The sequence below is a fragment of the Lipomyces japonicus genome (assembly GCF_038497905.1).
Source record: "Lipomyces japonicus strain CBS 7319 unplaced genomic scaffold V1514scaffold_6, whole genome shotgun sequence".
Classification (NCBI taxonomy): Eukaryota; Fungi; Ascomycota; class Lipomycetes; order Lipomycetales; family Lipomycetaceae; genus Lipomyces; species Lipomyces japonicus.
Window position 1 is genome coordinate 192,138 of NW_027117818.1, and position 26,129 is coordinate 218,266.

A 26,129-nucleotide genomic window follows, 5' to 3' on the forward strand; every position below is an offset into this window, starting at 1 on the left:
TCAAAAAAAAACAAAAGAAAAAAAAAATTGACCACAGCTAATTCTTTAATACCAGAAATATAAACCCAAATACAAAAAAAAAAACCACAGGACTAAAAACCAAAGCACAAAAAAAAAGACTTTCCCAACGCGAAGTTTCAAAAAATAACTCCAGACTTTGTTGTAATAACGTAGTAACTACTAATAATCAATAAAAATATATAATGTAATTTCTTTTTATTCCTAATTCGTCATGTGCAGAAAAAGTCCCCTTTCCCAGGCCCCCCCCCCAAAAAAAAAAAAAAAAAGCCAATTATTTTAACGTTCACTAATACTGGCTAATGTGGGTGTGATGCCTGTAGCTCCCGCTGAATCAACACCTCGGTTATCCGAATACGTCCAACCACCAAACTGTCGTTGCACGCTTTCAGATAGATAATCATCAACCACCGAATCAGTTGGAACCTCGGATGTAAACTCCTTGTCAAAATTAGAAGTATCTGTCGCAGATGCCACCGGTGGCTTAAATGGAGGCGGATATTTTTTTCCTAACAACTTCTTCCAATCAATTTCCTTGAAGAAAAAATGAGATTTAATTTCGGACGGGCCCCTAGCGCCTAACCGAAGCTTCGGATCACGATCCAAAAGACCAATAAGAAGTAGTTTTGCATCTTTATCTATGTCATCTGGAAATCTTAAAGGATCTTGCAAAATCTTTCGGTACATTTCATTAGTATTTTCGTCATAAAACGGAGGAAGACCTGTCAGCATCTCGTATAAAAGAACACCCAAAGTCCACCAATCCACCGTCTTCGTATAACCTTGGCCAAGTAACAATTCTGGAGCAAGATATTCCGGAGTACCACAAAATGTGTTCGTTTTGTCATCCTTGGCCATGTTCAGTTTGCATAGCCCAAAATCACAAAGAGCAATATGGCCGGTATAATCCAGCAAAATATTTTCGGGTTTCAAATCTCTATAGATGACGTTGAAGCTGTGAAGACATTCAAGAGCACAAAGAAGCTCTGCAGTATACATGCGTGATCTATTCAAATCAAACTTTCCCTCCCGTTGTAGATGATGAAATAATTCGCCACCGTTAATAAACGCAAGAACCAAATATAGTTTTTCTGGACTCTGAAAGCTAAATTTCAAGGGTACAATGAAAGGATTATCAATCTGTGCGAGAACTGTCCGCTCGGCGAGCGTATGATTGACTTCTGATCGAGAAACAATATGCGCTTTTCTAATGGTTTTGAGTGCATATATACGGGACGTATCTTTTTTCCGAACTTGCATGACTTTCCCAAATGATCCCTTGCCCACAACTTTTAGCAGCTCGAACGAATCTATGGTCAACGGAACATTTTGGTTGGCACGGAAAGAGACGGAAAGATGAACTTTCCCTGAGCCCCATGACACGGCAATCCATTCATCAACTTTGCGGGTGTCAAACTTTGGAGGCAATTTACAAGATCCTAACAAGATATCTTCTTCTGATCGCTTGTTCCCACTTTCCTGCTGGCCTGCTGATTTAGTGAAAAATGCCCCAGAATTCCGAACGTATATTGATAAAGTCAGTGTTTCTGCTCGAGAAACATCAAAATTGGCATGCTGATCCCATCTAGGTGACTCAATAGTTCCAGAGTGCGCATCCAAAATGACTTGCGTCTTGTCAAATTCGAGAACCAAATACGGCAAAAACCTTTTCGTTTGTTCTGTGGTACTCGAGGACGAAAAGAATGACGACACGGAATGGCCATGATGCGCATGCGTATATGAAGGTGGAAGAGAAAGCCCTGTGGCTTCGTATATCGTCACTGACAGTAAACCCGGCTTAATGGTTGAAGTTGTAGACGGAGTCGATCGATGCGAAGGTGTAAACGTAGACGCGATGTCGTCCGCTTGCGAAGATGAGACCGTACTTGACTTGCTGCTGTGATGGAAATGATAGTGATGCTTGCTTTTGTCCTTGTCTTTCTCCTTTTCGACTGATTTCTCGTCATGATTTGAACCAACAGTTTGAGGAGTAAGAGTTGCTGTAGATGAGGATCTTGACGACGAAAGCGACGACGCCAGATGTGTCTCCCGGAGCTCTTTTTAAACATCATGTTGTCAGCACACCAGTAATTCCCAGAATACGCATGCCGCCAAAAACTCTTCTCCCTCCCCCCCCCCCCAAAAAAAAAAAATAAATCAAAATTACTTACTCTTTGTGAGTTTCCACGACATGCCCCTAAAAATATAAAACTAAAGAGTGAATTATGATGGCCGAAACTGAATGTCGCGTGTTCTGAAACTCGAAAATAGAGGCCAACGAATGCAAGTAAATTTTGCCCCTCAAAAAAAAAAAAATATAGATACAGATACACAGAATATAAACTAACAAGTGCAATACTGAAATGCTATGAACCAAATTTTAAAAAAAAAGGCAAGAATAACCCACTTGGAAAACGACGTGGGACTATCAAAGTGTTATTTGGCTTCACTCAACTGTAATTCTATTTACAAACTGACCCAACCGATTTTACCCGGGCTTATAACGCCAACGTTTTAATGAATACAACCGTTAATTATACCCATTAAAAATAAATTAATTTCTCTATAAATCTATAAATAATTTAATTTCTTCATCCATACATTTATAACATCTTTCCCGTATATATATCATAACGTGTATTATTCGATCGTAGGTATAACAAAACCAATATCAATGTACAAAAAAACAAATTTCAAAAGATTGACTTTTCTCTAGATGGGTAAAATAATTTCGCTTGATCCCCCCCCAAAATACAAAAACAGTTAAAATCCGTAAATACTCCATAAATACTCCTTCAAACCCCAATTCAAAAATAGACAAACAAGCATCATGGTTCGTCTAAATAAAGAAAATTCCAGCAGCAAAAGTGATAATTAAACTGGCAATAGCAGATCGAGCTGATCCTAACTGGATGCCAGCACTTTTACTGTTGGTATTGGATCTGCTGGAGCTTCCATTAACACTGGTCGAAGCTGCAGCTGAATCAGATGCTGAAGCCGGGGTAGACGTAGCTAATGATGTGCTTGAAGTTGAGTCAGCGCTAGATGTGGCAAAAGTACTCTCAATATTTAAGTATTGGCCGCTGCGCGTAACCGAAGAGATTGAGCTAATTCGAACTAAACTGGTCAAGGTTGTTCCTTGCACAACAGTAGAAGTAGTCTGATGTTCGATACTGGAACTGCTCGATGAAGAACTTGACTGAAGCGCGCTTTGACTCGGCTTCGATGACGCCACAGAAGAGAGAGTCGTGGTTTGAACCAAAACAAGAGTTGAAGTTGCACGTGGCCTAACTGTGCTTGTGGCATCCTTCGCAGTAGTAGTGCTTGGAATGGAAGTAGACTCAACCGCAGACGAAGTAGACTCTGATGAAGAAGAGAAAATAATGGAAGTAGAAGAAGTAGAAGAAGTAGAAGAAGTAGAAGAAGAGAAAGAAGTGGAAAAGAAAGATGACGTGGAATCCGGGACAAAAGTTGAAGAAGGTTCGACAGAAGAGGTAGTCGGCTCAATTGTAGACTCAACAGATGTAGGTTCAACAGTCGAAGACACGACAGAAATCGTACTGCTGCTTGATACATCGGATAAGGAAGTGGTTAATGCCACAAAAGTAGAGGTTGAAACAGAAGATGTGGTCACCACAACGGTAGACTCAGGTTCCGTAGTAGATTGAGTAGATGATTCAATCAACGTAGAAGACACTGCAGAGCTGATAGAGTCGGTATTTGTAGTCCATTCTAAGAACGTGGTGGATTGAGCAGTCGAAGTCGCCTGAATCGAAGTCGTGGGCGCAGCAGACGATGAAGTAGGCTCACTAGACAAAACCACCGTAGATGATTCTGCAGATGACGTAGTAAGAGTACCGGATGAAGAAGAAGAAGAATCAAATACGGCAAAATTTGCATTTGCTGAATCAGAGCTGCTACCGCTAGAAAAGATTTCAATAACCGCGTTCTTTCCGGATTCGACACCAACCACGCAGAAATCTCCACCACCAGCACCAGAACTGCCACCGTTTGAAACCTGATTGACACTATCCTGCGAAGGATCGATAGAACAAGGAAGTCCGGAGCAACCACCATCTGGGCAGGAAATTTTGAGACCCCAATCAGGCAGCGTGTCCTTGAACGGAGATGATGATTCGAGATAGACCGGGTTCCAGCCTAACTTAACATACGTAATACCCGTAGAGTCAGTGTTCATGCCAGCAACATATGGAGACCAGTTGCCGTAAGGATTGGCAGTGCTACCCCAGACACATCCATCGTCAGTAGACACGCCAGGCGGATTGACGTAGTAATGAGCAGCAGTGCCAGCCCAGTATGAGGTGTCAGGAACGGCAAGCGTAGTGAGAGACGATCCAACTGAGGTTGGAATTAGCATAGCCTCATTACCCGGAAGAACGGTCTGGCAGAACGCAACGTCTCCAGTAGAAGAAATTGCGCCGACAGTGCCTGTTCCATCGTAGCAGTAAGGCTTATTGGAAAATCCCTTTGACACTGTTCCATCAGAATTGCAATATAGACCGCCGTATTGAGACTCAGGGTAAGTGTATGAAGTGGCTGACGGGTCCCATTGTGCCATCAATTGGCCAGGAGGACAAGCATACGGACACCAATTGCCGGCAGTGCACTCTTGATCGGGCGATAAGGCCCAACCACCGTTGGAGGAATCAGGCGTAACTGCGACGAGGCCATCGTCAGAAGGAAAAGCGCAAGTGTTGTCTCGCTTAGCATGGCCATGGTGAGAGTGATGTGGTGTTTTGAAATGAGCGTGAACATGATCATGAGTATGGGCATGAGGGGAAGCAGCCAAGGCCACGGAAGTAAAAGCGAAAACGGCTGAAAAAAAAGTGATAGCAACCATTGTGTCGGTGCAAGAACGTGTATGTGATTTGTAAAGAAAGTGAAAGTGTGCTCGCAGTCGATTATTCAAATCTCATTCACCAAAAGCGAAAGACAATGAATAAGAAAAAAAAGATTGAGTAAGATCTGGCTGTTAAAGTCGACGGAATCGAGGCAGACGACAGGATAAAGGCTAGCTTTTATACAACAGCAGCAAGGGCTCAATGGTGGAAATAATAAACGACAGACAAGATCAAAAACAAAAAAAAAAGAAAAACCGAAGAGGCGAACAAGTAAGGAAAAAAAAAACGAAAGGTGCAGAGCGGCGAGAGAGGACGGACTAGAAGAGAAAGACCGTGGAGGCCCGGGTGGAGTTTTGGTAATAATTAATTCTCTATAATAACCAATGCCAACGGTCAACAGTATAATTTTCTCGGGATACACTTTATTTTCCCAAATTAAAATGAAAAAAGATGGTTTTGTTTATGTCCATCCCAAACGGGTAAGATACCACGATTTTGCATTGTTTATTGCGGTACATAGACTTACCAGATTAAGAATAAGCCTGATGGCGTTGGCGCCAACGGCAAACCCGTTTGGAGGCACTAAGCTCAAACAGGCACAACGTGTAACTTTAAATGCGGACCACAAATGGCGCCAAATGGCTTTATTGGGAAGCCTAATTGATGTTAATCGCGGTATTGCATACAATATAATAACAAAAGAAAGGTCTCAAAAAACAAAACAAAACAAAACAAAACAAAACAAAACCTTGTACTTGTACTTGCACTTTGCCAGAGAAGCTGTTATGACGTTGTGGGGCTTGGCTTTTCTGCGTGGAAACTTGCTTCTTGATGGCGAGAAAAGTAGGATGAGGCCTTGCCGCCTTTGTTGAATATTAATTCCAATTTTCCCAGCAAAAGTGAATCAAGTAATCGCAAAAGTACATTTGAAAAATATCTAGATCGTACGACTGGGGAATAAAAATAATTCATTTAGTACAGTCGATTTGCGGACCATATGTTGCTGCATTTTAGTTTTATGAAAAGGCACTATTTGCTTATGTATATGACAGTACTAATAAGATAATTGGTTTGCAACTGCCACGTTTGGTCGTGCCAGGCACCCTACTACATGCACAAATAATGAAGAAATCTTATAGCCATTAGAAACAAAAACCTCATGCCATGCCCAACCTTACTACTTATGGCAAACCCAGCAACATAAAACAGTAGCCATCTATACTCGTTCAACAAATTGCTCGTCGAGACCTGTTAGTATAAATAGTATATATTAAAAGCATGGGAAGCTGAAAGTCAAAAAGTGCGCACCTTTCTGCACTGTAAATTAATGACAATCTGTAAATGCATCCGCCGCTTATGCCAATTTGAAGTCGTTGCCACTTGGTACAAATCCCTTGAATTGACCCTTCGTTTTGGCGTCCTGCCGGCAGCATTGCAATCTCGAATTTCACACTTGTTATTGTTCTTGCCCAAAAACAAAAAAAAAAAAATGGCAACAAAACAACAGTCTTTGGCCATATTTGAAAAACTTAGAGCCGACCGTGGAAACAAGGTACGTTATATGAAATTTTTTTAATCAGTTTTTTTCGGTTTTTTTTTTTTCCTTGTCTTTGGCTGCAATGATACGGTCCTCCACGCTGCCTCCGAGAGTTCTTAAAAACACGTACAAAAAAGAATGCGTACTGATTTCAATTGTTTATAGCAATGCTTTGATTGCGGAGCGAAGAATCCTACTTGGACTTCAGTTACTTTTGCAGTTTACCTCTGTCTTGATTGTTCTTCCATTCACCGAAACCTTGGCGTTCACATCTCGTTTGTGCGATCTTCGAACCTGGATTCGTGGTCATGGGACCAGCTTCGGCTGATGAAAATTGGTGGCAACACGAAAGCTCAAGAATTTTTTATTAAAAACGGTGGCGCGTCTGCGTTCAACACAAAGGATGCGAAAACGAAGTACACGTCACGCGCGGCATCGTTGTACAAGGATGAATTGAAGAAACGGGCGGCAGATGATGCATTGGCTCACCCTGACGAAGTTGTTCTTGACGACGATGCTTCAGTTTCGGTTAGCAACGATCTGGTTAAAGATGATTCAGATTTTTTCGCTTCTTGGGATAAGCCTGTCGTCAAAAAGGCACCTGCATCCCGCGTTTCTACCCCGCCTGTTGTCGGACGTAACGGATCTCCGTTAAGTTCAAACGGGTCCGCCAATTCAAGCGCTTCCAGTCTTAACGGAACCGATGCAGACCAGCCTGCTCGCAAGATCACGTCATCATCAGCAATAAGATCAAAAACATCGTCTAATGGCATTACTGGTGGAGCCAGACGGCCAGGTGGTTTCATACTCTCATCCAAGAAGCCAACCAAGATTGTTGCCAAAAAAGTTACGTCTGAAGTAATTGATTTTGATGAAGCCGAGAGATTGGCAAAAGAAGAAGCCGAGAGGGCAGCTCAGTTAGGTTATAATGTCGAGGAGGAGAAGAAGAAGAAGAAGCAAACGAGTTCGGCAACGATTGTTGAGAAACCAGTGGCATCAAGGGAAGCTTCGTATTCGAGCATCAGCGAACCTTCAGTAGATAAATTAGGATCGAGCTTTACAAGATTAGGATTTGGGCAAACGGCCACTTCAGCTCCTGCTAGTAAGAGCAGTACGCCAGTTCCAAAGAAGCTTGGATTTGGAGCGTCCAAGGTTGCAGAACCAGCTGGAGATGCACAAAATAAGTTTGGCAATCAAAAATCGATTTCATCAGACGAATTCTTTGGCAGGAATCAGTTTGACCCCTCAGCTCGTGCTGAGGCACGAACCAGGCTTCAGGCATTCGATGGCGCCACGTCGATATCATCGAGCGCATATTTCGGTAACAATGAAGATGAAGACGACGTGCCCGAGGATGATGAATTAAACATTGAACGCGTGGCTCGTGACTTTGCCAGCAAATTTGCAAACGGTGCCGGTGATGATCTCGGGAACATTAAAGATATCTTGGAAACAGGCGCCAGCAAGTTATCAGATATTATGCGTGATTATTTACGATAAGAGAATTGCATGTTATTGGCTTAAGGTTTTTTTTTTTTTTTTTTTTTAATTTTTTAATTTTTTTTTCACGTTTAATGATTTTTTTTTATGGTATTACTCCGTAAATTATAGAGATGAGAACTTTGTTGGCAAACGACTCTTTTTTGTTGTCACCTCATGCTTCTCTAATGTACATTGTTCTTTTTTCTACACGAGTTGTTTCGTTTAGTTTTCTTGTTAGTTTTCTTGTTTGGCCCATGCATGCTCCAGTCTGTTTTATTACTTTATAAAAAAAAATTAAATAGATAATGTAATTCATTATATCACCTTGTTTGTAATGCAAATTAGTTAGCTAACTAATTGTAAATTTTTTATTTTTTGATCTATGGCGCTATAACAAGCTCATGTGTCTCTTACAAGCAATCCCGAACCGTTTAAGCGAGGTCCTTGGATCCAAGTTCAATTATGAGCTTGCCATCAATATTGGTAATCAAAATGCGCCTTAACAATTCGGATTTTGAAATATGCTTGGTTTCCTTGCCTCGTTTCAAGACTTTGAACAAATTTTTTAATGCCACCTTGCCGCCTTTCTTTTGAGCAACAGAAGCAATAATGTCGGTTAACTTGTCGTCCGACTCTGACGAATTGTTAGATTCAACAAGCTTTTCATGCTTTGACTTTTTGCCCTCATCTTGCTCGGCAGGTTGACCGGCATTGTCTCGTTTCCGTTTGCTTGATTTCTTGCTTGCAGGTTCTGACGATGCCGGGATTGAAGAAATACTGGGTTCAATCACTTGTTCTTGATTTTGCGTGTCATTTTCAGAATCTGGCTTGTCGGATAATTTATCAGTCTTGACCGGCTCACTGGCATCGGTCACGACCGGCTCATTAATTATTGCCTTGCCCGTGTTGTTGCCTATTTGTCCGTTGCTTGATTGACTCGAGTTCTTGTTTGCCTTCTTGGGCTTGTATAAACTCTTTTGATATTTTTCAGCTTCAGAAATGCAACTAGTATGAGATTGGAAGTCGGTTCCCTGAAACGTGGTTTGGCAATCAAGGCAAGTGAAATACGCGCCATAACACTGGCCGCGATGTTGCATGAGTTTCTTTTTCACGACCGTGTCGTTACATACCTATTTAAAAAAAAAAAATTTAAATTAGCAATTATTTCAACGTGTAAATTTTCTCAATTTTGCTCGAATAACAGCCCGCGTATGGTCCACGTACTTCACATGAAAATGAGACCATGATTATGACAAAATGTTGCTGATCTAGAGATTTCAAAATAATTTGTTAGCTTTACAAATCTTGATTATTAACGCTTTGGTAAATAATTCAAATATGATTAACAAACATTAAAAATATTAGTTCTAAATTTTTTTTTTTCGGAATAATGTAAAATCTTTTGTCGTGCAAGGAACAAGTATTTCAAGAATATTATGACAAGAATTATTCAAGGTCATTCCTATAATTTTTCAATTTTTTTTTGAGTTTTATTAAACTTTAATCCATGACTTGAAATTTCAGGATACTGACTGTTCAAGTTCAATGCTACATAAAAATGTACGTTTTCAACAGATCTAAAATTACTTTTACATTCTTGTACTATACATCCATATTTACACCAAAAAAAATAATAATAATAATAAAATATCCTTATAACCCATGCAAATAATACAATTTTTCTTCTTTAACTAAGCCATCTTTGATTCTGAAAAAATTCGTAAATCCTGGCAGTCTTGTTCACGTCAATCTTGATTAACTCTCTAGCAGTACGTTTTTTCAATATTCCACCAGTGCGAAGTAATTCTCTAAACAATGTTTCCTTAATTACCAGATATGGCTTCGGCATGATGCGAAGTTGAGAGCATAATTGTTGCTCGGCTGGTGATAGCAAGTCCAAATCTGCAGCATGTGAGATGTCCAGCGGATTGACAACCGGCTTGCGGAATCCCTTATTATTAACATCCGCACTGGGTGTCGTGACAGAGGATTCGCGACCGCGTCCGGACGGAGTACCATATCTGCTTCCTGAAGTGGCACCGTATGATACAGGCCCGATCGAATTACGAGCAATAAGTGCTCGTTGAGTTTTGTCGCGCTCGTATTTGGCAGCCATGTCTAACGTCTGAATTCCATTTTGCCTGAATTCTTGCAACTCCGCGATTCGCTTGCGAACTTGATACTCTTCCAAAATGTCGTCCCTAAATTCGGTATAGTCTTGTGCGGTTAGCAACCTGGCAAACGGCTTGACTTTTAATAACAAGTCTCGTTCCTCTTTTGTAAGTTTCTTTTCATTAGCCGCGTGTTTTCGATATTCCATAAGCCCATGCTCCAACATTGCTCGTTTTCTTTCTGCCCGGCTGGTAAGCCTGGAATAATAAATGTCCAACACGGTAAGTTTGAGTTCAACTTCACCGTCACCATCTTCGGGATCAAATACCATGTCCTTCACCGCCAACTCCGCCTCGTTTTCAAACTCAGTTTCAAACTCAAGCCGGCCAGGCATGTAACCTTGCACTTCATGACATGACGGAACCGAAGCTGTAGGTTTCTGTTTTGGAACTGGCAGGATTGAATGCGCAGCACGGCGCGCATCCAGGCGAGCTTTCTTCCTCGACGCAAACTCGGTGGGAGTAATATCAAACTTACGTTTCATATTCGGAAGAGGGTATGAATCTGATCGCAGATAAACATTTGAATAATGCTTGTCAACTTCTTCTTTTGTTCTGCCGCCAATATGATCCGCAATATCTTGCCAGTTTCCGAGACCACATGTTTCTGCTCCTTCGATCAGTAGTAGTTCCTCATCTGCTCCCCAGTCTTCCACAAATATGGGGTATGCGTGTTGCTCAATGACCGAATAGTCATGATACGGTTTGTGAGTGCCTGAACTGGCACCTGATGCAAAACATGGCACGCATAAATCGTAATCTTGACACTCGGCGCACCTTATTCTCACAAGATGCGTGCAATCACAGGCGCAGACATCACAATGAAACCTGATGGAAAAAATTCTGTTAGTTAAACTGGTTTGGATATAAAACGCTAAATGTGATGACCCAGGGGCACTCCGCCCCCGCGTTCATGGTGTTTGCCGAGCATGAAAATTAAATTAGGAAAAATAAAAAACCCAAACCACTTACTTGACTCCAGGCTCGGCTGCCCGCACATTAGCATCCGTAGTTAGCTTGCGATGGATGACGGTCATGATGATGCGGTCTTAATTCACACCCGCTCATTGCCCTGTACCCGCCCTGTGCTTTGTGCGGGCATCGAACGCGATGGAGCCCAGCAAGCTGGGTTTAGGGGTTCATCTGCTTGCTTGCGCCACACAGCGCTGTGCCTTCGCAAACGCATGCGCCACGTCACCCAATGCACTTAGGGTATAACCCCTATTAAGGTTATTTGTAATAAAATCAGCAGTCACATTTTTGACAGCAAGGCTAGTGTGGCCTCCCGCGCATGGGAAAGCTTTTGCCGCAAGCCCACACAAACCGAAATTGAGGGTTGGCGAACCAGCACTTCTAGCTCACGAAACGCCAACTTCAACAAACCTCGTCCATTCTATCTCAACACAAGCACAAAAATGGTATGTTGGCGATTTTCAGTTTTAAATTTATGGTTCATTCGTGTTTCTGCAAACTACGTTATTATTGTTTTGATCTGTGTTACAAGCATGCTAATAATGCTGCCAGGGTCGTGTCCGCACCAAAACCGTCAAGAAAGCTTCCAAGGCCATTATTGAGCGCTACTACCCTAAGCTCACAACCGATTTTGAGGTCAACAAGCGTCTGACTGATGAGATTGCCATCATTGCTTCCAAGCGGTTGCGAAACAAGATTGCTGGATATACCACTCATCTGATGAAGCGTATCCAGAAGGGACCTGTCCGTGGCATTTCCTTCAAGCTTCAGGAGGAGGAACGTGAGAAGAAGGATCAGTTTGTTCCAGAAGTTTCCGCTCTTGATCTTTCCCAGCAGCCAGAGGGCCAGTTGGAGATCGATACCACCACCAGAGATCTTCTTAAGTCGCTCGGAGTACGTTTTTATTATGATTTGTTTTGCTTACGGCTTTTTCTAACATTTATTCTAGTTTGAGAAGCTCCCAGTTAGTGTCACTCACATCAGCCACTAAATGCATTCAGTTCTCAGGGTTATTTGGTTGGTTATCATAAATAAAAAAAATTATCAACATGTCGAATTGTACAGCACTTACTACAATAAAAGTAATTTCATGACATATATCGTAATGCAGTTATTTTATTTATATTTATTAACGCAATGATAAAAGCAAGAAGTATACATGTTTAATTATTCTTTTTGTTGATTATAGCAAAATCCCTTGTTTTGATTACATGTGCTGGGTAGAACGAAATATAACTTATGACATTCCACTTGCATCGCTAACCAAGCTTTCAGCACGCTTCCGTATTTTCTCCTTTTCTTGCATTAAACCCTGATACCTTTTTTCCAGCACGTTTGCATGCGCATCCACGGTTTGTTCTAATCCGGCAATGGCTTTTGCTTTTTCCAACCTGACCATAACAGCCTTTTTAATGATATCTGCGGCACGGTCTGCCAAATCTTGTCCCGTCTGTTGCCATTCATCAAACGTCATTAGGCCATATCGTTGTTCCAAAGCACTCGGCACTTGCTGTGCCCGTTCAAATTCTGCCTCAATGTCATCAGTTTCTAAAGGAGTTGTAATTAACACTTGCTCAGCGAATGGATATGAGCCGATAGACTGGGCGTGCGTAAATTTCGGCTGTTGCGGTTGCGGTTTTGCATGTTCTTGATCCTCGATCATTACAGCTTGATCGCTTGTCGTGTGCGCCACCATGGACGAAGACGTTTCGCGAAATTGTGCTGACGATTGAGTTAATTCATGTTCCAGCTTGTTGGTTTCTTCCACAATAATCGTGACAGCTGACGTGTTGGGTGTAGAGATGGACGGTTCAGAGTCTATCGATAAATCTTCCGTACGCGAACCTGTTTGATTACCGGCACGATGCAAAAGTCGTTCAAAGTCCACTTCAGATAATTCTTGCTCCGGATCTGAATCACTACTGGGGCATTCATCATCAGTTTTAAGGTTGACGGGGTTGAATTGGGGAGAATTGGTTTGTTTTGATTTTTCTGAAGTTTTCGTTTGATATGATGGTTATTTTTTTTTTTTTGAAGCGCAAGCAGAGATACCTGTAAATAAAGATGATTTCATTTACCTTTAGAGTGTTGTTGAAGTGGAGTCGGGGTCGCTTCAGTAGGCAATTTCAACTTATTGACATCAATGACATCTGATAGAAGAAGTAGTTAGTCAGGACACTTATTACTGAGAACACTCTCGGAGTATCGTATACTGGAAGAGGCGGGGTCAGGCTTTTCAGTCATGGCAGTTGAAAATTGATTTTTAGATCCGGCTTTGAGCCCGCCCGGAACAAAAGGCACTCGATGAGACGTCATTAAGCTTGCTTATCGTTCAATATGGAGTACAATTCAATTCGCGGGTTTTCTTATTTCAGGGGAAGCCCATGACAGATCACAACAGAGCCGAATTATTTGTAATCGCTGCAAGGATCACGTAACTATGTAACTCACAACCGCGTTGTCTTGTTATCTGATCTGATCTGGTCATGTCAGTCCAGACCACAAGGAGTCTTCATATCCCGCTATACACATGTTGGTTGGCTGTCATTGCAAAAAATGGCAGACTTGTCAATTGAAATTATGCAGCAGACGATGCAAGTATTTGTATTTATTTGATTTCTGCACTGTACATGGTCACAAATTAAGTGGTAATTACTGCTGTATACGGTTGGCTGGCTTATCTCCGTAAAATGAATAACGTAAGGCATGAGGCACATCACACCGGATAGCCTGATTCTAAATTTGTTTTTAATTCCGTTGAGCACAGATGCAGAGGTAAAAAAAAGAGTCAATGCCCGCTTACGGCATCGCACTCAGTCAACGTGACGTGCCATGAGCAGGCTTATGAAGGTGGCCCATGCTCATGTCGCAACTAGAGGCCCAGATCTGTATAATTATAATACTTGTGTCTGGATAAGACCACGCATAATCAACATGCACTTTAACGCAAGCAAGGGCTGTTATATAAAAATGGCCGGATCTCTTCACATTCACATTCGTGTGTTATTCTTGGCTTGTTATTGACTGCAAAATGAGTGGACCGACAACGAGAGCCGATTATGGAGGCGACATGATACCTGTTAATAGTGGTGAAATCACTATCGAGGATTATGAAGAGATCGACGACGATATTGATGAAAAGCAGCTTTTGCCACCCATTATCGATCCCGAAGCTCGACCGGTCCAATTCAAGTCAAACTTTCATGAGGCCATTTGCATTCTCATTCTGACAATGTCGACTGCCATGAATACGGCTTCTCAAGGTGCCGTGCAAATCGCAGTTCCAAGCTTGGCCCGATATTTTGCCATATCTGGCGGAAATTTATCGTGGATTGTATCATCATTTTCTTTGATGTCAGGAGCCACCATTTTATTGTTTTCCTCGTACGTGTTGAACAAAAAAAATTATTTTCATCATCTGATAAATAGTGCAAGTTGTTCACGCTGATCTTAGAATGGCAGATGCTCTTGGACGAAGAAGACTGGTTCTTGCTTCCTATTCATTGTTTACTATTTGGGCATTGGCTGGTAGTTTTACTACCCATCATATTGTATTCGATGTCGCCAGAGGCATGCAAGGATGTGCTGCTGCTGCGTGCCCATCTGCTTCGGTTGGCATTTTAGGCACACTATACCGGTCAGGCAGGCGAAAGAATACCGTCATGGCTGTGTTTTGTGCGGGTGCACCGCTGGGTGCTTTTTTTGGACAAGTCACTGGCGGTGTATGCACGCAATATATAAACTGGCGAAGCATGTTCTATTTCTTGTCGATTATCTATTTTTTATTCACCATTTTGGTCTTTTTTTTTGTTCCTGAAGACGGCATTAATGATAACGTTAAGCTTTCAATAAAAGAAGTCGGCATCAGGATCGGTGGCCTAGATTTGTTTGGCGCGTTTCTTTCAATTCTTGCATGCGTCTTGATTGTTTTTTCTGCTTCGCATGCTTCATCGTCTTCTAAAGGGTGGGCAACACCTTCCGTTTTGATTATTTTTGCAATTGCAGTTGTCGTTCTTGCTGCATTCATTTGGTGGGAAACTAGAGTGTCTAATCCGTTGATGCCGATGCGCATCTGGAAAGCTCCTGGCTTTGGCTTATGCATGGCTTTAATGTTTTTCTCCTTCATGGCGTTCACGGGAGTTTTAACTTATTACACCAGTCTTTATTTTGAGAATATTTTGGATGCGTCACCGATTCAAACCACAGTCTATTTCATTCCTCAAACGGTGGCATCACTTATTGCTTTAAGTATTGTTTCTCGAATCCTGCACATTGTTCCTGGTCGATTTTTGTTGATCGTATCACAGCTTTGTAACATGGCTGCCACGTTGCTCTGGGCACTTCGCCCAATCGATATTTCTTACTGGGCCATGTCTTTCCCAGCAATTTGCTTGTGTGTGATTGCTGCTGATTTTGCATATAACGTTGTCAACCTTCATACCGTTTCCGCGGTTCCTGCAAACGAACAATCTGCTGCTGCCGGAATATTCTACACCATATCTCATATCGCTGGCTCGATCGGCATATCTTTTTCATCATCAGTAGCTTCTGGCATATTACGGAAAGAAATGGTTGAATCAACAGTTGATGTTGCTAAAGACGTTCTTGCCAAGGCATATGCCGGCGCGTTTTGGGTCGGTGTGGCATGCAGTGCGGTCGGCATGGCGTGTGCATGTTTTGTGAAGGTTGGCATTCAAGGCATTCATGGGAGCGATATTTTGGATTATGATGATGATCAAATTAGGTCTAGCACAAGCATTGCAACATCTGTGTCTTTCTTTGATGACGCTGATAATGATGCTGAGGAATGCTCAAGATTAATTATTTCAAACTCCAAAGTGATGTGTTATAAGAGTCTAGAGGCTTAAATGTGTTTTTCTTGTTTTTTTTTTGGTTTCATTGAGGATTATAATAATTCATAAGTTATAAAACATTTGGCCAAATAAAGAAAAAAAAAATTTACTTTTTCTTTGCCATCTGTAATTGACATTTATAATAAAAATATACAAATCTAAAATGAAAACCAAAAAAAAAAACCCTTATGCACCATATAATAATCCCAGGACCCTTTTTTTTTTTTTAACAAATTTCAAGAATAAAAAAAAAACTAACTTTTTTTTTTTGGTCGGAACACAATCTTTCTGAAGCCTTGAACACTCAAATACTAAAAAGTCATACAATACATCGTACACGCCACCGGTTGCTAATAAATCCTTTTCAACATACTTTCTCATACATGTTAAATATTATTATTATTATTATTATTAATTTTTATTATTTTTAGTATGTTTCCTTCTTCTCAAATGGATTATATCTGAGTAATTTTTCAATAAGATCAACGTGCGTAAGCTGACTGGTTAGTATTGCCATGCCCATTATTTGAATCATCATCATCGTTGCCCGGCTACTTACAATCATGCGACGGCAGCAGTATCTTTTTAATCCCAACTTATCCAGGGCCTCACTAAAAAAAAAAAAAAAAATTATGGTAAGCATGAAAATAGTAATGAAATTGAATAATAATTCGTACCCCTCAGAATTATCATGCTGTAGCAATTCAAGATAGGTTTCCCATTTATCACCAACGACCTATATAACCCGCCCAACACAACGATCAACAAACAAGGTTCTGATAAGATGTAATAATAAATTCTCATTTCTTTACCTTGCCGCATGAAAAACAACGAACTGGAATAATCATTTTTCTGTGATTTAATATGACAAAGCTATTAATGAATTTGGGACTTGGGGGCGGATCGAAAAAAGAAAGATTTCAAAAAACTCGAAATCAAAATACTTTGCGCATAAGTGGTGCGCGCTTCAACAGTTGCCGCTTTTGGAGTTTCAGGGGAAACGCCTTATTTTTTACAATGATCAAACGTAAATTGTACAATATTTTTGAAATTCCAAAAAAAAAAATAATTACAAGCATGCATTTATTATATTAGATTAAGCCTCTGTGCTTCTTCACGTTCAAGAATAGCAGGAACCGGACCGGCAGGAACGATTGTCAGCTTGGCAGTGGCATACCCTTTCTTCAACTGGTCCAGGAACGTTGTGTCTTTAAATGCTTCAGGGAAATCATAGTACAGATGTAACAGCCATCTGTGCAGATGTCGATAATGATATCGAATCGTCTTAATGTTGCATTTGAACAACGTATTATAGGCAGCATCAAACCTGATAATGGTCACGAACAGTCGCACGTCAACTTCGGTGAGTTGACCGCCGACTAAGAATTCCCGGCCGTCAGAAAGAATGGCGTCGAGACGATCGAGTGACTTAAACAATGGGTAAACGTTCTCGTCATATGCTTCTTGAGTCGTCGCAAATCCGGTCTTGTAGACACCATTGTTGACCGTATTATAAATCCATTCATTAATTTCGTCAATTTCGGTCCTCAAATGTTCAGGATAAACATCAATTTTAGCCTTTTCTGGAGAAATGACTTCATTAAACGCGGTGTTAAAAATTCGAATGATTTCGCTGGACTCATTGTTTACAATCCTATCAGAAAATTAGCACGGCATTTTTTTTTAACACAATTTTGAAATACGCACGTTTCAAGCTTTCTGTCCCAGAGCATAGGCACGGTAAAACGCTTATCATATCCTGGATCGGCTTTAAAATAAAATTCCCTTAACCGTGTGAATCCATAGTAAGGATCCTTCTCGATTGAATTATCTTCAGCCTTAAAGAACCATCCTTCCGGGCCAAGGGCCCAATGAAGCCATATCACTTCAACAAAATCATCCAGACCTTTCAATTTTCTCAAGATAAGCGTTCTGTGAGCCCAAGGGCAGATGGCAGACACGTAAAGCACGTACCTGCCCTTCTCGGGCTTGAACTGGTCATGATCAGGCGCAATCACGTCACGGAACGAGGCAGCCTGTCTCCTGAACTTGCCATCAGTGTCGGCTTGGCTTGTTCTCTGATCGACACTGACACCGGGTCCCTTGGCGGTTTGATCGACGGGTAATGCAGGCATTTTGGAAGTTAAAGAAGGATTTAACGAGCTGCTGTATGGAATCTAAACGGCTAACATTGTGAGCGAGCCAGGGTTGATTTATAGCGTTCAGGGGTAGACGAAAATGGCCTTAGTCATTCTTACGCTTACCAAATTCATGATAAGCAATACCGGGTAACTAAGCAAATCAGGGGTATTAGAAATTATAGTTAACTAGTAAAAACAACTTTATTACGTGAGCTTTATTAGTTACACACACACCAGCATCTCTTGTTGAGGAGACTTATTGCAAAGTTTCGCATGCTTGTCCAGGTTGCTCATTTATACCGTCCCTCTGTTGTTATTGCTGCTATGAGTCTCGATCCGCTTCGCTTGTTTTTCTCAGCCAACAACTTCGCTGTTGTCGGTGCCTCCACTGATCCGGCCAAGTATGGCAACAAAATTACGAATTGGTATGTTAGGCATAAGCTGCCGGTGACACCTATTAATCCGAAATCGCCTGTTATATACAACATCCAAGCTGCGGAGTCTGTGACCTCAGCGATCAACGATCATCCCGGCTCGTTCTCCTTTAGTGTCGTGACTCCACCGGCAATCAGTCAAGAGACAGTCAAGAGCCTAGCCGTGTTTAAGGATAGAGTAAAAGGAGTTTGGTTTCAACCTGGAAGCTATGATACTGCAACATTAGATCTGATTGCAAAACTTGGCATTGATTACATTGCTGGCGGTAGATGCGTATTGGTGGAAGGAGAAAAAGGATTAAATTTGGTTGGCAAGCTTTAAACGGTGATTTTTTTTTTTTTTTTTGGATTTGGAATTATTTTTTTGTGATGGGGATTTATTGTCGAATCGACACGGTGTTGGATGGTTGTTTTTGGTGTATATTTGCTTATTTTACTTGCTATTTTTGGTTCCACTGTAACTTATAAGTACTATTATAAAGTTGTTCTCAAGTTTATTTGACAAAAATTATTTTTAATGTTTATTTCGCTTTCTGTGGTAGCCCTCTTGTACTCGGTTGATTTGGTTCAATCAATTTCGCGCGGTACAATTCAATTGTTTGAAGAACGCGAATCGCAAAGATATATTATATATACGTACAGCCAGATATTTTTTTTTAAACGACTGACCTGGGGTTTGAATTTTGCCAACTCGAGTGTTGATAGTAATATACCCCTTCAATAATATGTCTGAAGCGACAATACCGCCTGTTTTTAAATTCGAAAGCGATACCGAACAAGAATCCATCAGATCAATAAACAACTTGCCAGATAATTTGTTTAAAACTCACCTGGATGCTGAAATTATGAGGAAAAAAAACCATCAACAAATTTCTAGCTTGAATCTGTCAAGCAAACCGTTGCAAAATTACGTTCGGGCATACGTTTTAAATAACACGATGGAGCCGCCGGTTTTGCAACAACGATCACGAATTCGATTGCTCAGGATGCTATCAGCTTCAATATATTTTACCAAAAGATTTAACATAATACCCCTTGCAGGGTTGCCTGACATGCCTGATCACTACCTTTTAGAAATGCAAAATAGCAAAGAAGCTGATGAGTATTCCATCTTTCATTTCTGCGGGTCAGATTACCATGAAGCTGAAATACATTCGAGTAATGTATTACATCATGCTGTTTCATTTGATCCCGACGTTCTTGTGATATTGCTTGACAAAAGAATAATTGATTGCAATTATTTTAAGGAGATTGTATTACTGCGTCGCAAGGTCGTTGCTCTTGTTGATAAGCATTCAAAGTTTGCTCGGATATCTCGTGCTCTCATTAAAGAACTGTGCAAGGTTTACGAATTAGAAATTTTGGAGTTCAGAATTAGCCGTTCTAAGAATATCGAGGATTCGCAACTGAACACTATGTTTAATCCGTCTGTCATTACTTTGATTGAGATTAATTCTGGTTCTTTTTATGCTTTTGATCTTTTCTTTCTATTTTTGAAGATCTTTGCACAACGATATCGTGGTTCGCAAGTAGTGATGGGTTCGGATGAACTTGATCCAATGTATGGAATTTCTCAGCATGGAGAAAGAGTTATCGCGAATTACAAATCGCTCATGCACAGATCCATAAGCAGGGACATGTCGTCGACCATGTTCACTATTCAAACCAAGCCTCGTAAGATGCATCAAAATATTTACAGCGTGCTTGTGACGGGTCATTACGGATCACTGTGCGTCGGCATGGCTTACGAAATTGAATCGTTCCATCTCGTGCTTCCATTGCCTCAATTAATAATCAAATCAGTATATAACTTGCATTCTCGAAAATTTGAAGGCAAGTGCGACGGAAGATGTATTGCAATGATTGAGCTTGAATTTTACAGGGAAATTGGCGCCTTGAGCTTGGACTTGATGATTGGCATGAAAATTGTTGAGAAGGGCAAGATTGCGGCTGTGCTTAGAAAGGGATTGAAGTTGAATCCTGACAAAACTATTTTACCAAGTATTATTATCGGACTGGATTTATACCATATCCCGAATACGCAAACCATCTTCTGCTCTGTTGGATCCCAACTTCTGATTCGAACCAGGTTTGACATTGTTTTTGGCACTGTGCTTAATTATTATGCGATATCAAAAATTCTGGTGGCCGAATTGCGTACTTTTGTAAATGATGATCCACAGCTTAGATTTCTAAATTTGCGGATGTGGCCAGGAGATCGGTTGGTAATTTGCGAATTGGAACAAGGCACTCAATATGGTTACGAAAGAACCGTGTTGGTGGAGAAAAAAATTAGTATTGGTACGGTTTTATCAACCACGACTTTTGATCCAAGTTCACCATCGAACGACGATATTTTAGATGAATACATCCATTATAGTTTTTAAATACAAAAATCACATAGCTAACGCGTAAACGTAAAAAGTTGCCGACACAAGGGACAAGAGTTTGAATTCGCGCTCTGGAACCATTTATACAAGCAACCTGCGTGAAACTTGTTTTTGCAAGTTTGGCAACGCTTGTTTGGCAAGGACCGATCCTGGTGAAGAATCGAGTAACAGATGGCGCACTCGGTAACGCCTTCAAAATTCAGTGACACGTTTCGACGGAAAAGACTGAGCGCATCGACAATCGTGCCATTCTGTGACGTGATCACTGCCTGGGAAGCCAACAGCCAAGCTCTCCATTGATTTTCCTTAACCCCGACTCGCTTGATGCCGTCAACAATAACGTCCTGCAACGGGAATGTTTGCGGAACGCGAATGGCCATCTCCATGGTTTGATCATCGATAACATATACTGCCAAAACTTCTTTGGTTATCTTCGAAACCTTGACAGTCATGTTTTCGTCATGCGCTTGCACGTTGGCTTCGGAAACCTTGACTTGTACGGAAGTCAGTTCAGAGTCAATCAACAATGGCGAGAAAAATTTTTGAGTAAAATTTTCAACAGCAATACTAAGTTGCCTGTTTCTAATCTCGGAATACCATTTGCGCACGATTGATGGCACATGTTTGAGAGTCAGATAGTACACGTGGCTTAAAAGCCAGTATGAATCAACCGACTCTCCCGGGCGGTATTCCTGGATCGAAGAAATTTTTGAGACATCAAATGGCTTGCCAGGCTGGTCAAGACCAAAAGATTCAAATACGAACCCAATCAAATCAGGAACATAATCACCCTCTTTCAAATTTTCAACGTATTTGGATTTAACTGCAAATGTCTAAATAAAAAACAATTAACACTCGTAATTAAAAAAAAAATTAGTAACTAAATGCCCAACTTACTGCATTGTTAAAATGTTCAAAAATTAATATCCACGAATAAAGATATCCCCGGAGTGAAGATGTCAGCTTGTTCCCGAAATTATCGGCATCTTTTGAAGGAATGGTCATAACCAGCGAAAGAAGTTCAACCGGTAGCTCGATTGTTAGTACTCCGTGCGTATCCAACGCAGCTTCAATGGCAAGCTCTTCTTGAGCTCGTGCGATGCGTTGTTCTTCAATGAAAAGAATCGAATCTTGAAGAGCTTCAGAATCAACCGAAAGAACGTTAAACAATACTTTCGAATCTCCAAGTTTTGAAAGTGGTAATGCCTTCACTATGCCTGCCAAGATATCATCGCACAGGACACGGGCAGACGACCTTTGTTCAAGCTCAATCGAAGAATCTAAAATCTCCAATATAGACTCTGTAATTATGATATCGTCTGCTAAGCTATCCTGAATATCCTCGTTCAGATCCTGTATAGAGTTTAATAACGTGAATAGTCGCAAGCTATAATACAACAAAGGAGTCGCAGCATCGTTTAATATCTCTTGAAGGCAATATGAAAGAGAGGAGCCAACAAATGAAATTACAAAATTCCAGTGTTCTCCATAAAGTGACTTCAAGTCCAGAAGTACGGCCACCAGTAACTTTGTTGTTTCTGACCTGATTGACACAGACTCCAACGAAATATTTTCCTCGTTGGGAAATATATCCAACAACTTTCTCAACAGCATTATTGCTCGCTGAGGAGGGAACAATTTACCGTCATTATCAATATTATGTACCAAACTATTCAACAATATAATCTTGCGCAACGTCTCTGCCTTTATCTTGGGTCCGGCTCGCAAGCCAATAATATCACTAGCCAGTTCATTACGTAACCTATCTGTAAGAGATATTGTCCCCATAAATGTCGAAAGACCTTCGTAAATTGCAACGGTCGCCAAAGTATCTGCTGCTCGGCGAAGTTTGTGTGTTGTAATAAATTCCTCAACAACTTTAGCATTAACATCTAAATGTTCTGAAAGTTCGGAAATTATACTTCGTAGTATGCGAGCACTATAAAACCCTCGTACAGTATTTTGTGTTGTAGATGATGTCAGAATGTAAAGGATATTTTGTATAAAGTTTGTTCCATCTTTCCCTTCTTTGCTCGCGGCGGGATCAAAAGTAGACGTCTCGATCTGGGTTAAGGAATAGTTTTTTAATCTTTCCTTCAACTGGACGGTAGCTATACTGCTAATTTTAGCCCAATCGTCCCATCCTGCCTTTAATCGTTCGTTTGTCACATAAAAGAGAGACGGTAATGGACTATTGCCACTTTCACTAATGGCATCCTTTGCCAACTCTGAAAACAACTGCAACGATGTAAACAGCTGAACTTGCTTTTCGTGAGATATTAATTTAAATACATCAATTTGACTTGTTAATTGTAACACATAAAGACCTATCCGAAATAGATTGAAATCAATCTCATGAGAAATAGCTTCTGTTTCTATGACCAGATATGAAGCACCACCAATCGAATTTACAGGCGGCAGGGATCGCGAAATGCCCCACGAAAATCCTCGAGCTAGTATGGACCCCCATGAGTCTATAAATAACAAGGCATTTGCCAAGGAAGATTTTAAATCTCCTTGAGCACGATCCCATAATGAAATACTTCTGGATATCAGCGCGTCAAGACTCACTTCAAGATTATTTTCGACATCTCTTAGCAAAGCACGAGTAAGGGATTCAAACACAGATATTCCGGCATCTTCTTCTGTAGTATTCGTAGTGCCGAGTTGGCTCTCAAGTTTTTGGTGAATCTGATTTGCTGGTGATGACGGGTCTGAAAACTCTGTGATGTGCCATATCCGGGAAACCAGTTTGTTTCCTTCTTCTGTCTTGATGAACTTGGACAAAAGAAGTAAATCATTTTCGGCAATACGAACTAAATATTTTAACAAATCATCTTGTCTGTTGTCATCTGTTAAGCCTGCCTGAGTAATGATGGTTAAGGCCTCGAGACTCGTTTTTTCTGAAATGATATAACCACTCCCTGTTATAGAACTTAATAATAATTCCCAATCTTGTTTCGTTCCAGCCTCAAACACGATACTTGATCTCTGCAGAATGTACTCTTCCAAATGCGTGGATGGAGATAAAAGATTTTTTATCAATTTCGATGACTTGACAAGTTCTAATAAAATATCATTGGTCTTTTCGGGAATAGATGAAGTAAAAATAGATTCAATTATAGAAGAATAAACCTTTTGTGCCTGTTCCTTGCTTTTAGCAGACCCTTCGTAATTTATCCAAATATTCACAATTCTAGTATATGATTCGCTTAATATTAAGTCAGGCACAGAATTTTCCACAAAGTCTGTCAAATCATCATATAAACTTGGAGAAGATTTAATGACAGTTTGAAGGTTTTTCACTAGACTTTCTAACACCAACACTGCAGCCTTGTGTGATCCTGTGGAAGACTTCACCGCATCAATCGAAGTATTTGTAAGATTCCATATTGATTCCGCAAAATCTATTCTATCTGTAATATCGCTGGAAATTGTTGACACCTTTAATGCTAGTGCTATAAAGTTACTAACAATAATTTTTTCCTTTTCTTCATCTTTTTCCTCCAGTATCGAAGTACTGATTAAGTTTATGACATGATTCCATAGTCTTAATGAGCTGGTTTCATCTATTGAAATGGTCTTGCGGAAATATGCGGTAATTGATCTTGCAGCGGTTTCGGTGCCAACCTTGGTACCCAGTGGATCAAGTACGAGGAGATATTGGTCAAGTGCTTCCTCAGCCTTGTTGAAAGCATGTTTCTGCAACTCCGTAGATGTGGATACCGTGTTTACATATGCTATCATCGAGAAATAAGCTTCAAATGCGGCATCTACAGATATTCGTTGTTCTGCGGAGATGCCCTTGATGAACGCAATCGCTAATTCTTCAAAAGATGACACGACTGGTGATCCTAAATCTAGTGTAAACGACGGCAAACTCTCAATGACAACGTTTACCAAGTTCCAAAATTTGTGACCTGCGTAGCGACTGCCATTACTAATAAATGAGAGTAAGAGCGACAAAGACGGTTCATTCGCTCTGGGATCAGGCCGCCATGATTGAGGATATAGTCTGGTTATTACAGCAATAGTATCAAGAAAATCTGGAATGGCACTTATCGAAATATTTATAAGCCCATTAGAAATCAAATATCGACCTAGATATTTTGTCATTAATTTCAGCCAGTCCGTATAATCATATGCCAACTGAATAATCAGACGAAGTACGGCACGTGAGAGATGCGAGTCTTGACTTGATATGGAAACCCATATTCCCTCTGACGTAATGATCTTCGCATAATATTCTTGTTGCTCGTTAATAGCACTTGGTGGTATTTGACCTTAAAGATAAATGGTTATAATTATTATTTGCAAGTTTATATGAGGGACTTACCAAGCAAATAAGAAAATAGAGCAACACTACACGCCTTTTCTCTAAACGCCTTCAAATCCAAATCTGTTTGAGTAAAGTACTTGTTATCAGCTAATAAATGTTAGTGGTACTTTTACTTCCAAAAAAAAGGAGAAGTCTTACATGTTGCATGATTATATCGCGTGGACAGTGTAGCCAACACATACTCGAGTAATTCAACGTGAAAAATCTCAAATACTTGTTTTCGTTTCTCATCACTTGTAAAAACAGTTTCGAACGCTGTGACTGCTGCTCTTGCCACAAATTTATCGGTATCGTACAAACCAGCTAGCCATGGCCCAATACATTCTCTAACATACTTTGCAGAATGTTTTCGAAATGTCTTAAAAAGCTCGCCTTGTATTTTGAAAGCTGATATTCGTAGTTTTCTTGATACTTCTGTAGCTAGATATGGAAAAAATTGTACCTGAATTGGTATTAGACTAAATCAATTTTTGCCTTAAAGCAGTACAACCTACCCAAACAGCAAGAATGCTCTCATCAAATTCTGTGTCTGAGTCATTGATATACGCAGTTAGATTATCGACTGCTTTCTCTTTTGTTGTTGGATCTCTCTTTTGCAATCCTTTAAATATAACGACCAATTGAGGATCGCTTATCAATGAAACATCTATGAGTGACGTTGTACTATATTCGTTTTGGTTTCCGCTATTGTCTGTATAATGGCTTTTACCATGTTTAGTGCCTCTATCACCTTTCCTGTTTGCATTCTCAGTTGCTGAAGCATCATCAATGGTTACAATAAGAGGTGACTTACTGCTCGCCTCGAAGTTGATTTTTTATCTTTAGCTTCTCTTTTTTGCTCATATTTTAATTCTTAAAATAAATTAGAGTATAGAAGAGATATATCTAATCTTTATAAGAACAAATTTCAAATCGGTTTCAATAGCAATA

The 26,129-nt window shown here is 40.5% G+C and overlaps 13 protein-coding genes across 13 annotated transcripts; 5 read left to right on the forward strand and 8 right to left on the reverse strand.

The window, feature by feature from the left end:
- Positions 1–272: 272 nt before the first annotated feature.
- V1514DRAFT_289756 (kinase-like domain-containing protein) lies at positions 273–2,468 on the reverse strand. Its single transcript, XM_066925284.1, has 2 exons — positions 2,190–2,468; positions 273–2,075 (listed from the first exon to the last, which is right to left on the reverse strand). The coding sequence occupies exons 1-2, from the start codon at positions 2,209–2,211 to the stop codon at positions 298–300; spliced, it is 1,800 nt and encodes a 599-aa protein (XP_066785178.1). The 5' UTR covers positions 2,212–2,468; the 3' UTR covers positions 273–297.
- A 55-nt stretch (positions 2,469–2,523) lies between these two features.
- On the reverse strand, positions 2,524–5,278 carry V1514DRAFT_325998 (uncharacterized protein). The gene has a single exon (XM_066926713.1). It carries the CDS (start codon positions 4,877–4,879, stop codon positions 2,858–2,860), a length of 2,022 nt encoding a protein of 673 aa, XP_066785179.1. The 5' UTR covers positions 4,880–5,278; the 3' UTR covers positions 2,524–2,857.
- Positions 5,279–6,334: 1,056 nt separating this feature from the next.
- Positions 6,335–8,278, forward strand: V1514DRAFT_326003 (uncharacterized protein). Its single transcript, XM_066926714.1, has 2 exons — positions 6,335–6,432; positions 6,583–8,278. Exons 1-2 carry the CDS (start codon positions 6,370–6,372, stop codon positions 7,915–7,917), a joined length of 1,398 nt encoding a protein of 465 aa, XP_066785180.1. The 5' UTR covers positions 6,335–6,369; the 3' UTR covers positions 7,918–8,278.
- Positions 8,035–9,324, reverse strand: V1514DRAFT_366067 (uncharacterized protein). The gene is made up of 3 exons (XM_066929824.1): positions 9,251–9,324; positions 9,124–9,167; positions 8,035–9,029 (listed from the first exon to the last, which is right to left on the reverse strand). The coding sequence occupies exons 2-3, from the start codon at positions 9,142–9,144 to the stop codon at positions 8,331–8,333; spliced, it is 720 nt and encodes a 239-aa protein (XP_066785181.1). The 5' UTR covers positions 9,145–9,167; positions 9,251–9,324; the 3' UTR covers positions 8,035–8,330.
- Positions 9,325–9,470: 146 nt separating this feature from the next.
- Positions 9,471–11,165, reverse strand: V1514DRAFT_289764 (uncharacterized protein). The gene is made up of 2 exons (XM_066925285.1): positions 11,043–11,165; positions 9,471–10,898 (listed from the first exon to the last, which is right to left on the reverse strand). Exons 1-2 carry the CDS (start codon positions 11,105–11,107, stop codon positions 9,587–9,589), a joined length of 1,377 nt encoding a protein of 458 aa, XP_066785182.1. The 5' UTR covers positions 11,108–11,165; the 3' UTR covers positions 9,471–9,586.
- Positions 11,166–11,415: 250 nt separating this feature from the next.
- V1514DRAFT_302866 (40S ribosomal protein eS17) lies at positions 11,416–12,298 on the forward strand. The gene is made up of 3 exons (XM_066925579.1): positions 11,416–11,488; positions 11,595–11,936; positions 11,992–12,298. The coding sequence occupies exons 1-3, from the start codon at positions 11,486–11,488 to the stop codon at positions 12,031–12,033; spliced, it is 387 nt and encodes a 128-aa protein (XP_066785183.1). The 5' UTR covers positions 11,416–11,485; the 3' UTR covers positions 12,034–12,298.
- V1514DRAFT_193414 (uncharacterized protein) lies at positions 12,138–13,465 on the reverse strand. The gene is made up of 3 exons (XM_066924632.1): positions 13,256–13,465; positions 13,121–13,192; positions 12,138–13,034 (listed from the first exon to the last, which is right to left on the reverse strand). Exons 1-3 carry the CDS (start codon positions 13,356–13,358, stop codon positions 12,280–12,282), a joined length of 930 nt encoding a protein of 309 aa, XP_066785184.1. The 5' UTR covers positions 13,359–13,465; the 3' UTR covers positions 12,138–12,279.
- Positions 13,466–14,112: 647 nt separating this feature from the next.
- On the forward strand, positions 14,113–15,910 carry V1514DRAFT_302870 (major facilitator superfamily domain-containing protein; the record flags this gene model as incomplete). The annotated part of the gene is made up of 2 exons (XM_066925580.1): positions 14,113–14,426; positions 14,497–15,910. The coding sequence occupies 2 exons, from the start codon at positions 14,113–14,115 to the stop codon at positions 15,908–15,910; spliced, it is 1,728 nt and encodes a 575-aa protein (XP_066785185.1).
- Positions 15,911–15,957: 47 nt separating this feature from the next.
- Positions 15,958–16,792, reverse strand: V1514DRAFT_326019 (DNA-directed RNA polymerase). The gene is made up of 4 exons (XM_066926715.1): positions 16,708–16,792; positions 16,573–16,631; positions 16,455–16,506; positions 15,958–16,391 (listed from the first exon to the last, which is right to left on the reverse strand). Exons 1-4 carry the CDS (start codon positions 16,741–16,743, stop codon positions 16,323–16,325), a joined length of 216 nt encoding a protein of 71 aa, XP_066785186.1. The 5' UTR covers positions 16,744–16,792; the 3' UTR covers positions 15,958–16,322.
- A 131-nt stretch (positions 16,793–16,923) lies between these two features.
- Positions 16,924–18,063, reverse strand: V1514DRAFT_302878 (glutathione S-transferase). Its single transcript, XM_066925581.1, has 2 exons — positions 17,603–18,063; positions 16,924–17,549 (listed from the first exon to the last, which is right to left on the reverse strand). The coding sequence occupies exons 1-2, from the start codon at positions 18,028–18,030 to the stop codon at positions 16,982–16,984; spliced, it is 996 nt and encodes a 331-aa protein (XP_066785187.1). The 5' UTR covers positions 18,031–18,063; the 3' UTR covers positions 16,924–16,981.
- Positions 18,064–18,255: 192 nt separating this feature from the next.
- V1514DRAFT_326023 (CoA binding domain-containing protein) lies at positions 18,256–18,967 on the forward strand. Its single transcript, XM_066926716.1, has one exon. The coding sequence runs from the start codon at positions 18,310–18,312 to the stop codon at positions 18,790–18,792; it is 483 nt and encodes a 160-aa protein (XP_066785188.1). The 5' UTR covers positions 18,256–18,309; the 3' UTR covers positions 18,793–18,967.
- A 15-nt stretch (positions 18,968–18,982) lies between these two features.
- On the forward strand, positions 18,983–20,866 carry V1514DRAFT_193655 (uncharacterized protein). Its single transcript, XM_066924633.1, has one exon. It carries the CDS (start codon positions 19,196–19,198, stop codon positions 20,855–20,857), a length of 1,662 nt encoding a protein of 553 aa, XP_066785189.1. The 5' UTR covers positions 18,983–19,195; the 3' UTR covers positions 20,858–20,866.
- An 8-nt stretch (positions 20,867–20,874) lies between these two features.
- On the reverse strand, positions 20,875–26,042 carry V1514DRAFT_346298 (uncharacterized protein; the record flags this gene model as incomplete). The annotated part of the gene is made up of 7 exons (XM_066929263.1): positions 20,875–21,693; positions 21,758–25,009; positions 25,031–25,143; positions 25,197–25,286; positions 25,338–25,641; positions 25,694–25,934; positions 25,993–26,042. The coding sequence occupies 7 exons, from the start codon at positions 26,040–26,042 to the stop codon at positions 20,875–20,877; spliced, it is 4,869 nt and encodes a 1,622-aa protein (XP_066785190.1).
- Positions 26,043–26,129: the final 87 nt, after the last annotated feature.

Bases quoted from the DNA above. Each gene is read 5' to 3' on its own strand.
- V1514DRAFT_289756 (XM_066925284.1), bottom strand. From the start codon at position 2,211: ATGTCGTGGAAACTCACAAAGA. The intron at 2,076-2,189 runs GTAAGTAATTTT...ATGTTTAAAAAG, and splicing joins GTCGTGGAAACTCACAAAGA to AGCTCCGGGAGACACATCTG.
- V1514DRAFT_325998 (XM_066926713.1), bottom strand. From the start codon at position 4,879: ATGGTTGCTATCACTTTTTTTTCAGCCGTTTTCGCTTTTACTTCCGTG.
- V1514DRAFT_326003 (XM_066926714.1), top strand. From the start codon at position 6,370: ATGGCAACAAAACAACAGTCTTTGGCCATATTTGAAAAACTTAGAGCC. The intron at 6,433-6,582 runs GTACGTTATATG...AATTGTTTATAG, and splicing joins GAGCCGACCGTGGAAACAAG to CAATGCTTTGATTGCGGAGC.
- V1514DRAFT_366067 (XM_066929824.1), bottom strand. From the start codon at position 9,144: ATGGTCTCATTTTCATGTGAA. The intron at 9,030-9,123 runs GTACGTGGACCA...TTTTTTAAATAG, and splicing joins TGGTCTCATTTTCATGTGAA to GTATGTAACGACACGGTCGT.
- V1514DRAFT_289764 (XM_066925285.1), bottom strand. From the start codon at position 11,107: ATGACCGTCATCCATCGCAAGCTAACTACGGATGCTAATGTGCGGGCA. The intron at 10,899-11,042 runs GTAAGTGGTTTG...TTTTTCCATCAG, and splicing joins GCAGCCGAGCCTGGAGTCAA to GTTTCATTGTGATGTCTGCG.
- V1514DRAFT_302866 (XM_066925579.1), top strand. The intron at 11,937-11,991 runs GTACGTTTTTAT...CATTTATTCTAG, and splicing joins ATCTTCTTAAGTCGCTCGGA to TTTGAGAAGCTCCCAGTTAG.
- V1514DRAFT_193414 (XM_066924632.1), bottom strand. From the start codon at position 13,358: ATGACGTCTCATCGAGTGCCTTTTGTTCCGGGCGGGCTCAAAGCCGGA. The intron at 13,193-13,255 runs GTATACGATACT...TTCTTCTATCAG, and splicing joins GCCTGACCCCGCCTCTTCCA to ATGTCATTGATGTCAATAAG. The intron at 13,035-13,120 runs GTAAATGAAATC...CGAAAACTTCAG, and splicing joins ACTTCAACAACACTCTAAAG to AAAAATCAAAACAAACCAAT.
- V1514DRAFT_326019 (XM_066926715.1), bottom strand. From the start codon at position 16,743: ATGATTATTCCAGTTCGTTGTTTTTCATGCGGCAAG. The intron at 16,632-16,707 runs GTAAAGAAATGA...CGGGTTATATAG, and splicing joins GTTGTTTTTCATGCGGCAAG to GTCGTTGGTGATAAATGGGA. The intron at 16,392-16,454 runs GTAAGTAGCCGG...CTAACCAGTCAG, and splicing joins ACTGCTGCCGTCGCATGATT to CTTACGCACGTTGATCTTAT.
- V1514DRAFT_302878 (XM_066925581.1), bottom strand. From the start codon at position 18,030: ATGCCTGCATTACCCGTCGATCAAACCGCCAAGGGACCCGGTGTCAGT. The intron at 17,550-17,602 runs GTGCGTATTTCA...ATTTTCTGATAG, and splicing joins TGGGACAGAAAGCTTGAAAC to GATTGTAAACAATGAGTCCA.
- V1514DRAFT_326023 (XM_066926716.1), top strand. From the start codon at position 18,310: ATGCTTGTCCAGGTTGCTCATTTATACCGTCCCTCTGTTGTTATTGCT.
- V1514DRAFT_193655 (XM_066924633.1), top strand. From the start codon at position 19,196: ATGTCTGAAGCGACAATACCGCCTGTTTTTAAATTCGAAAGCGATACC.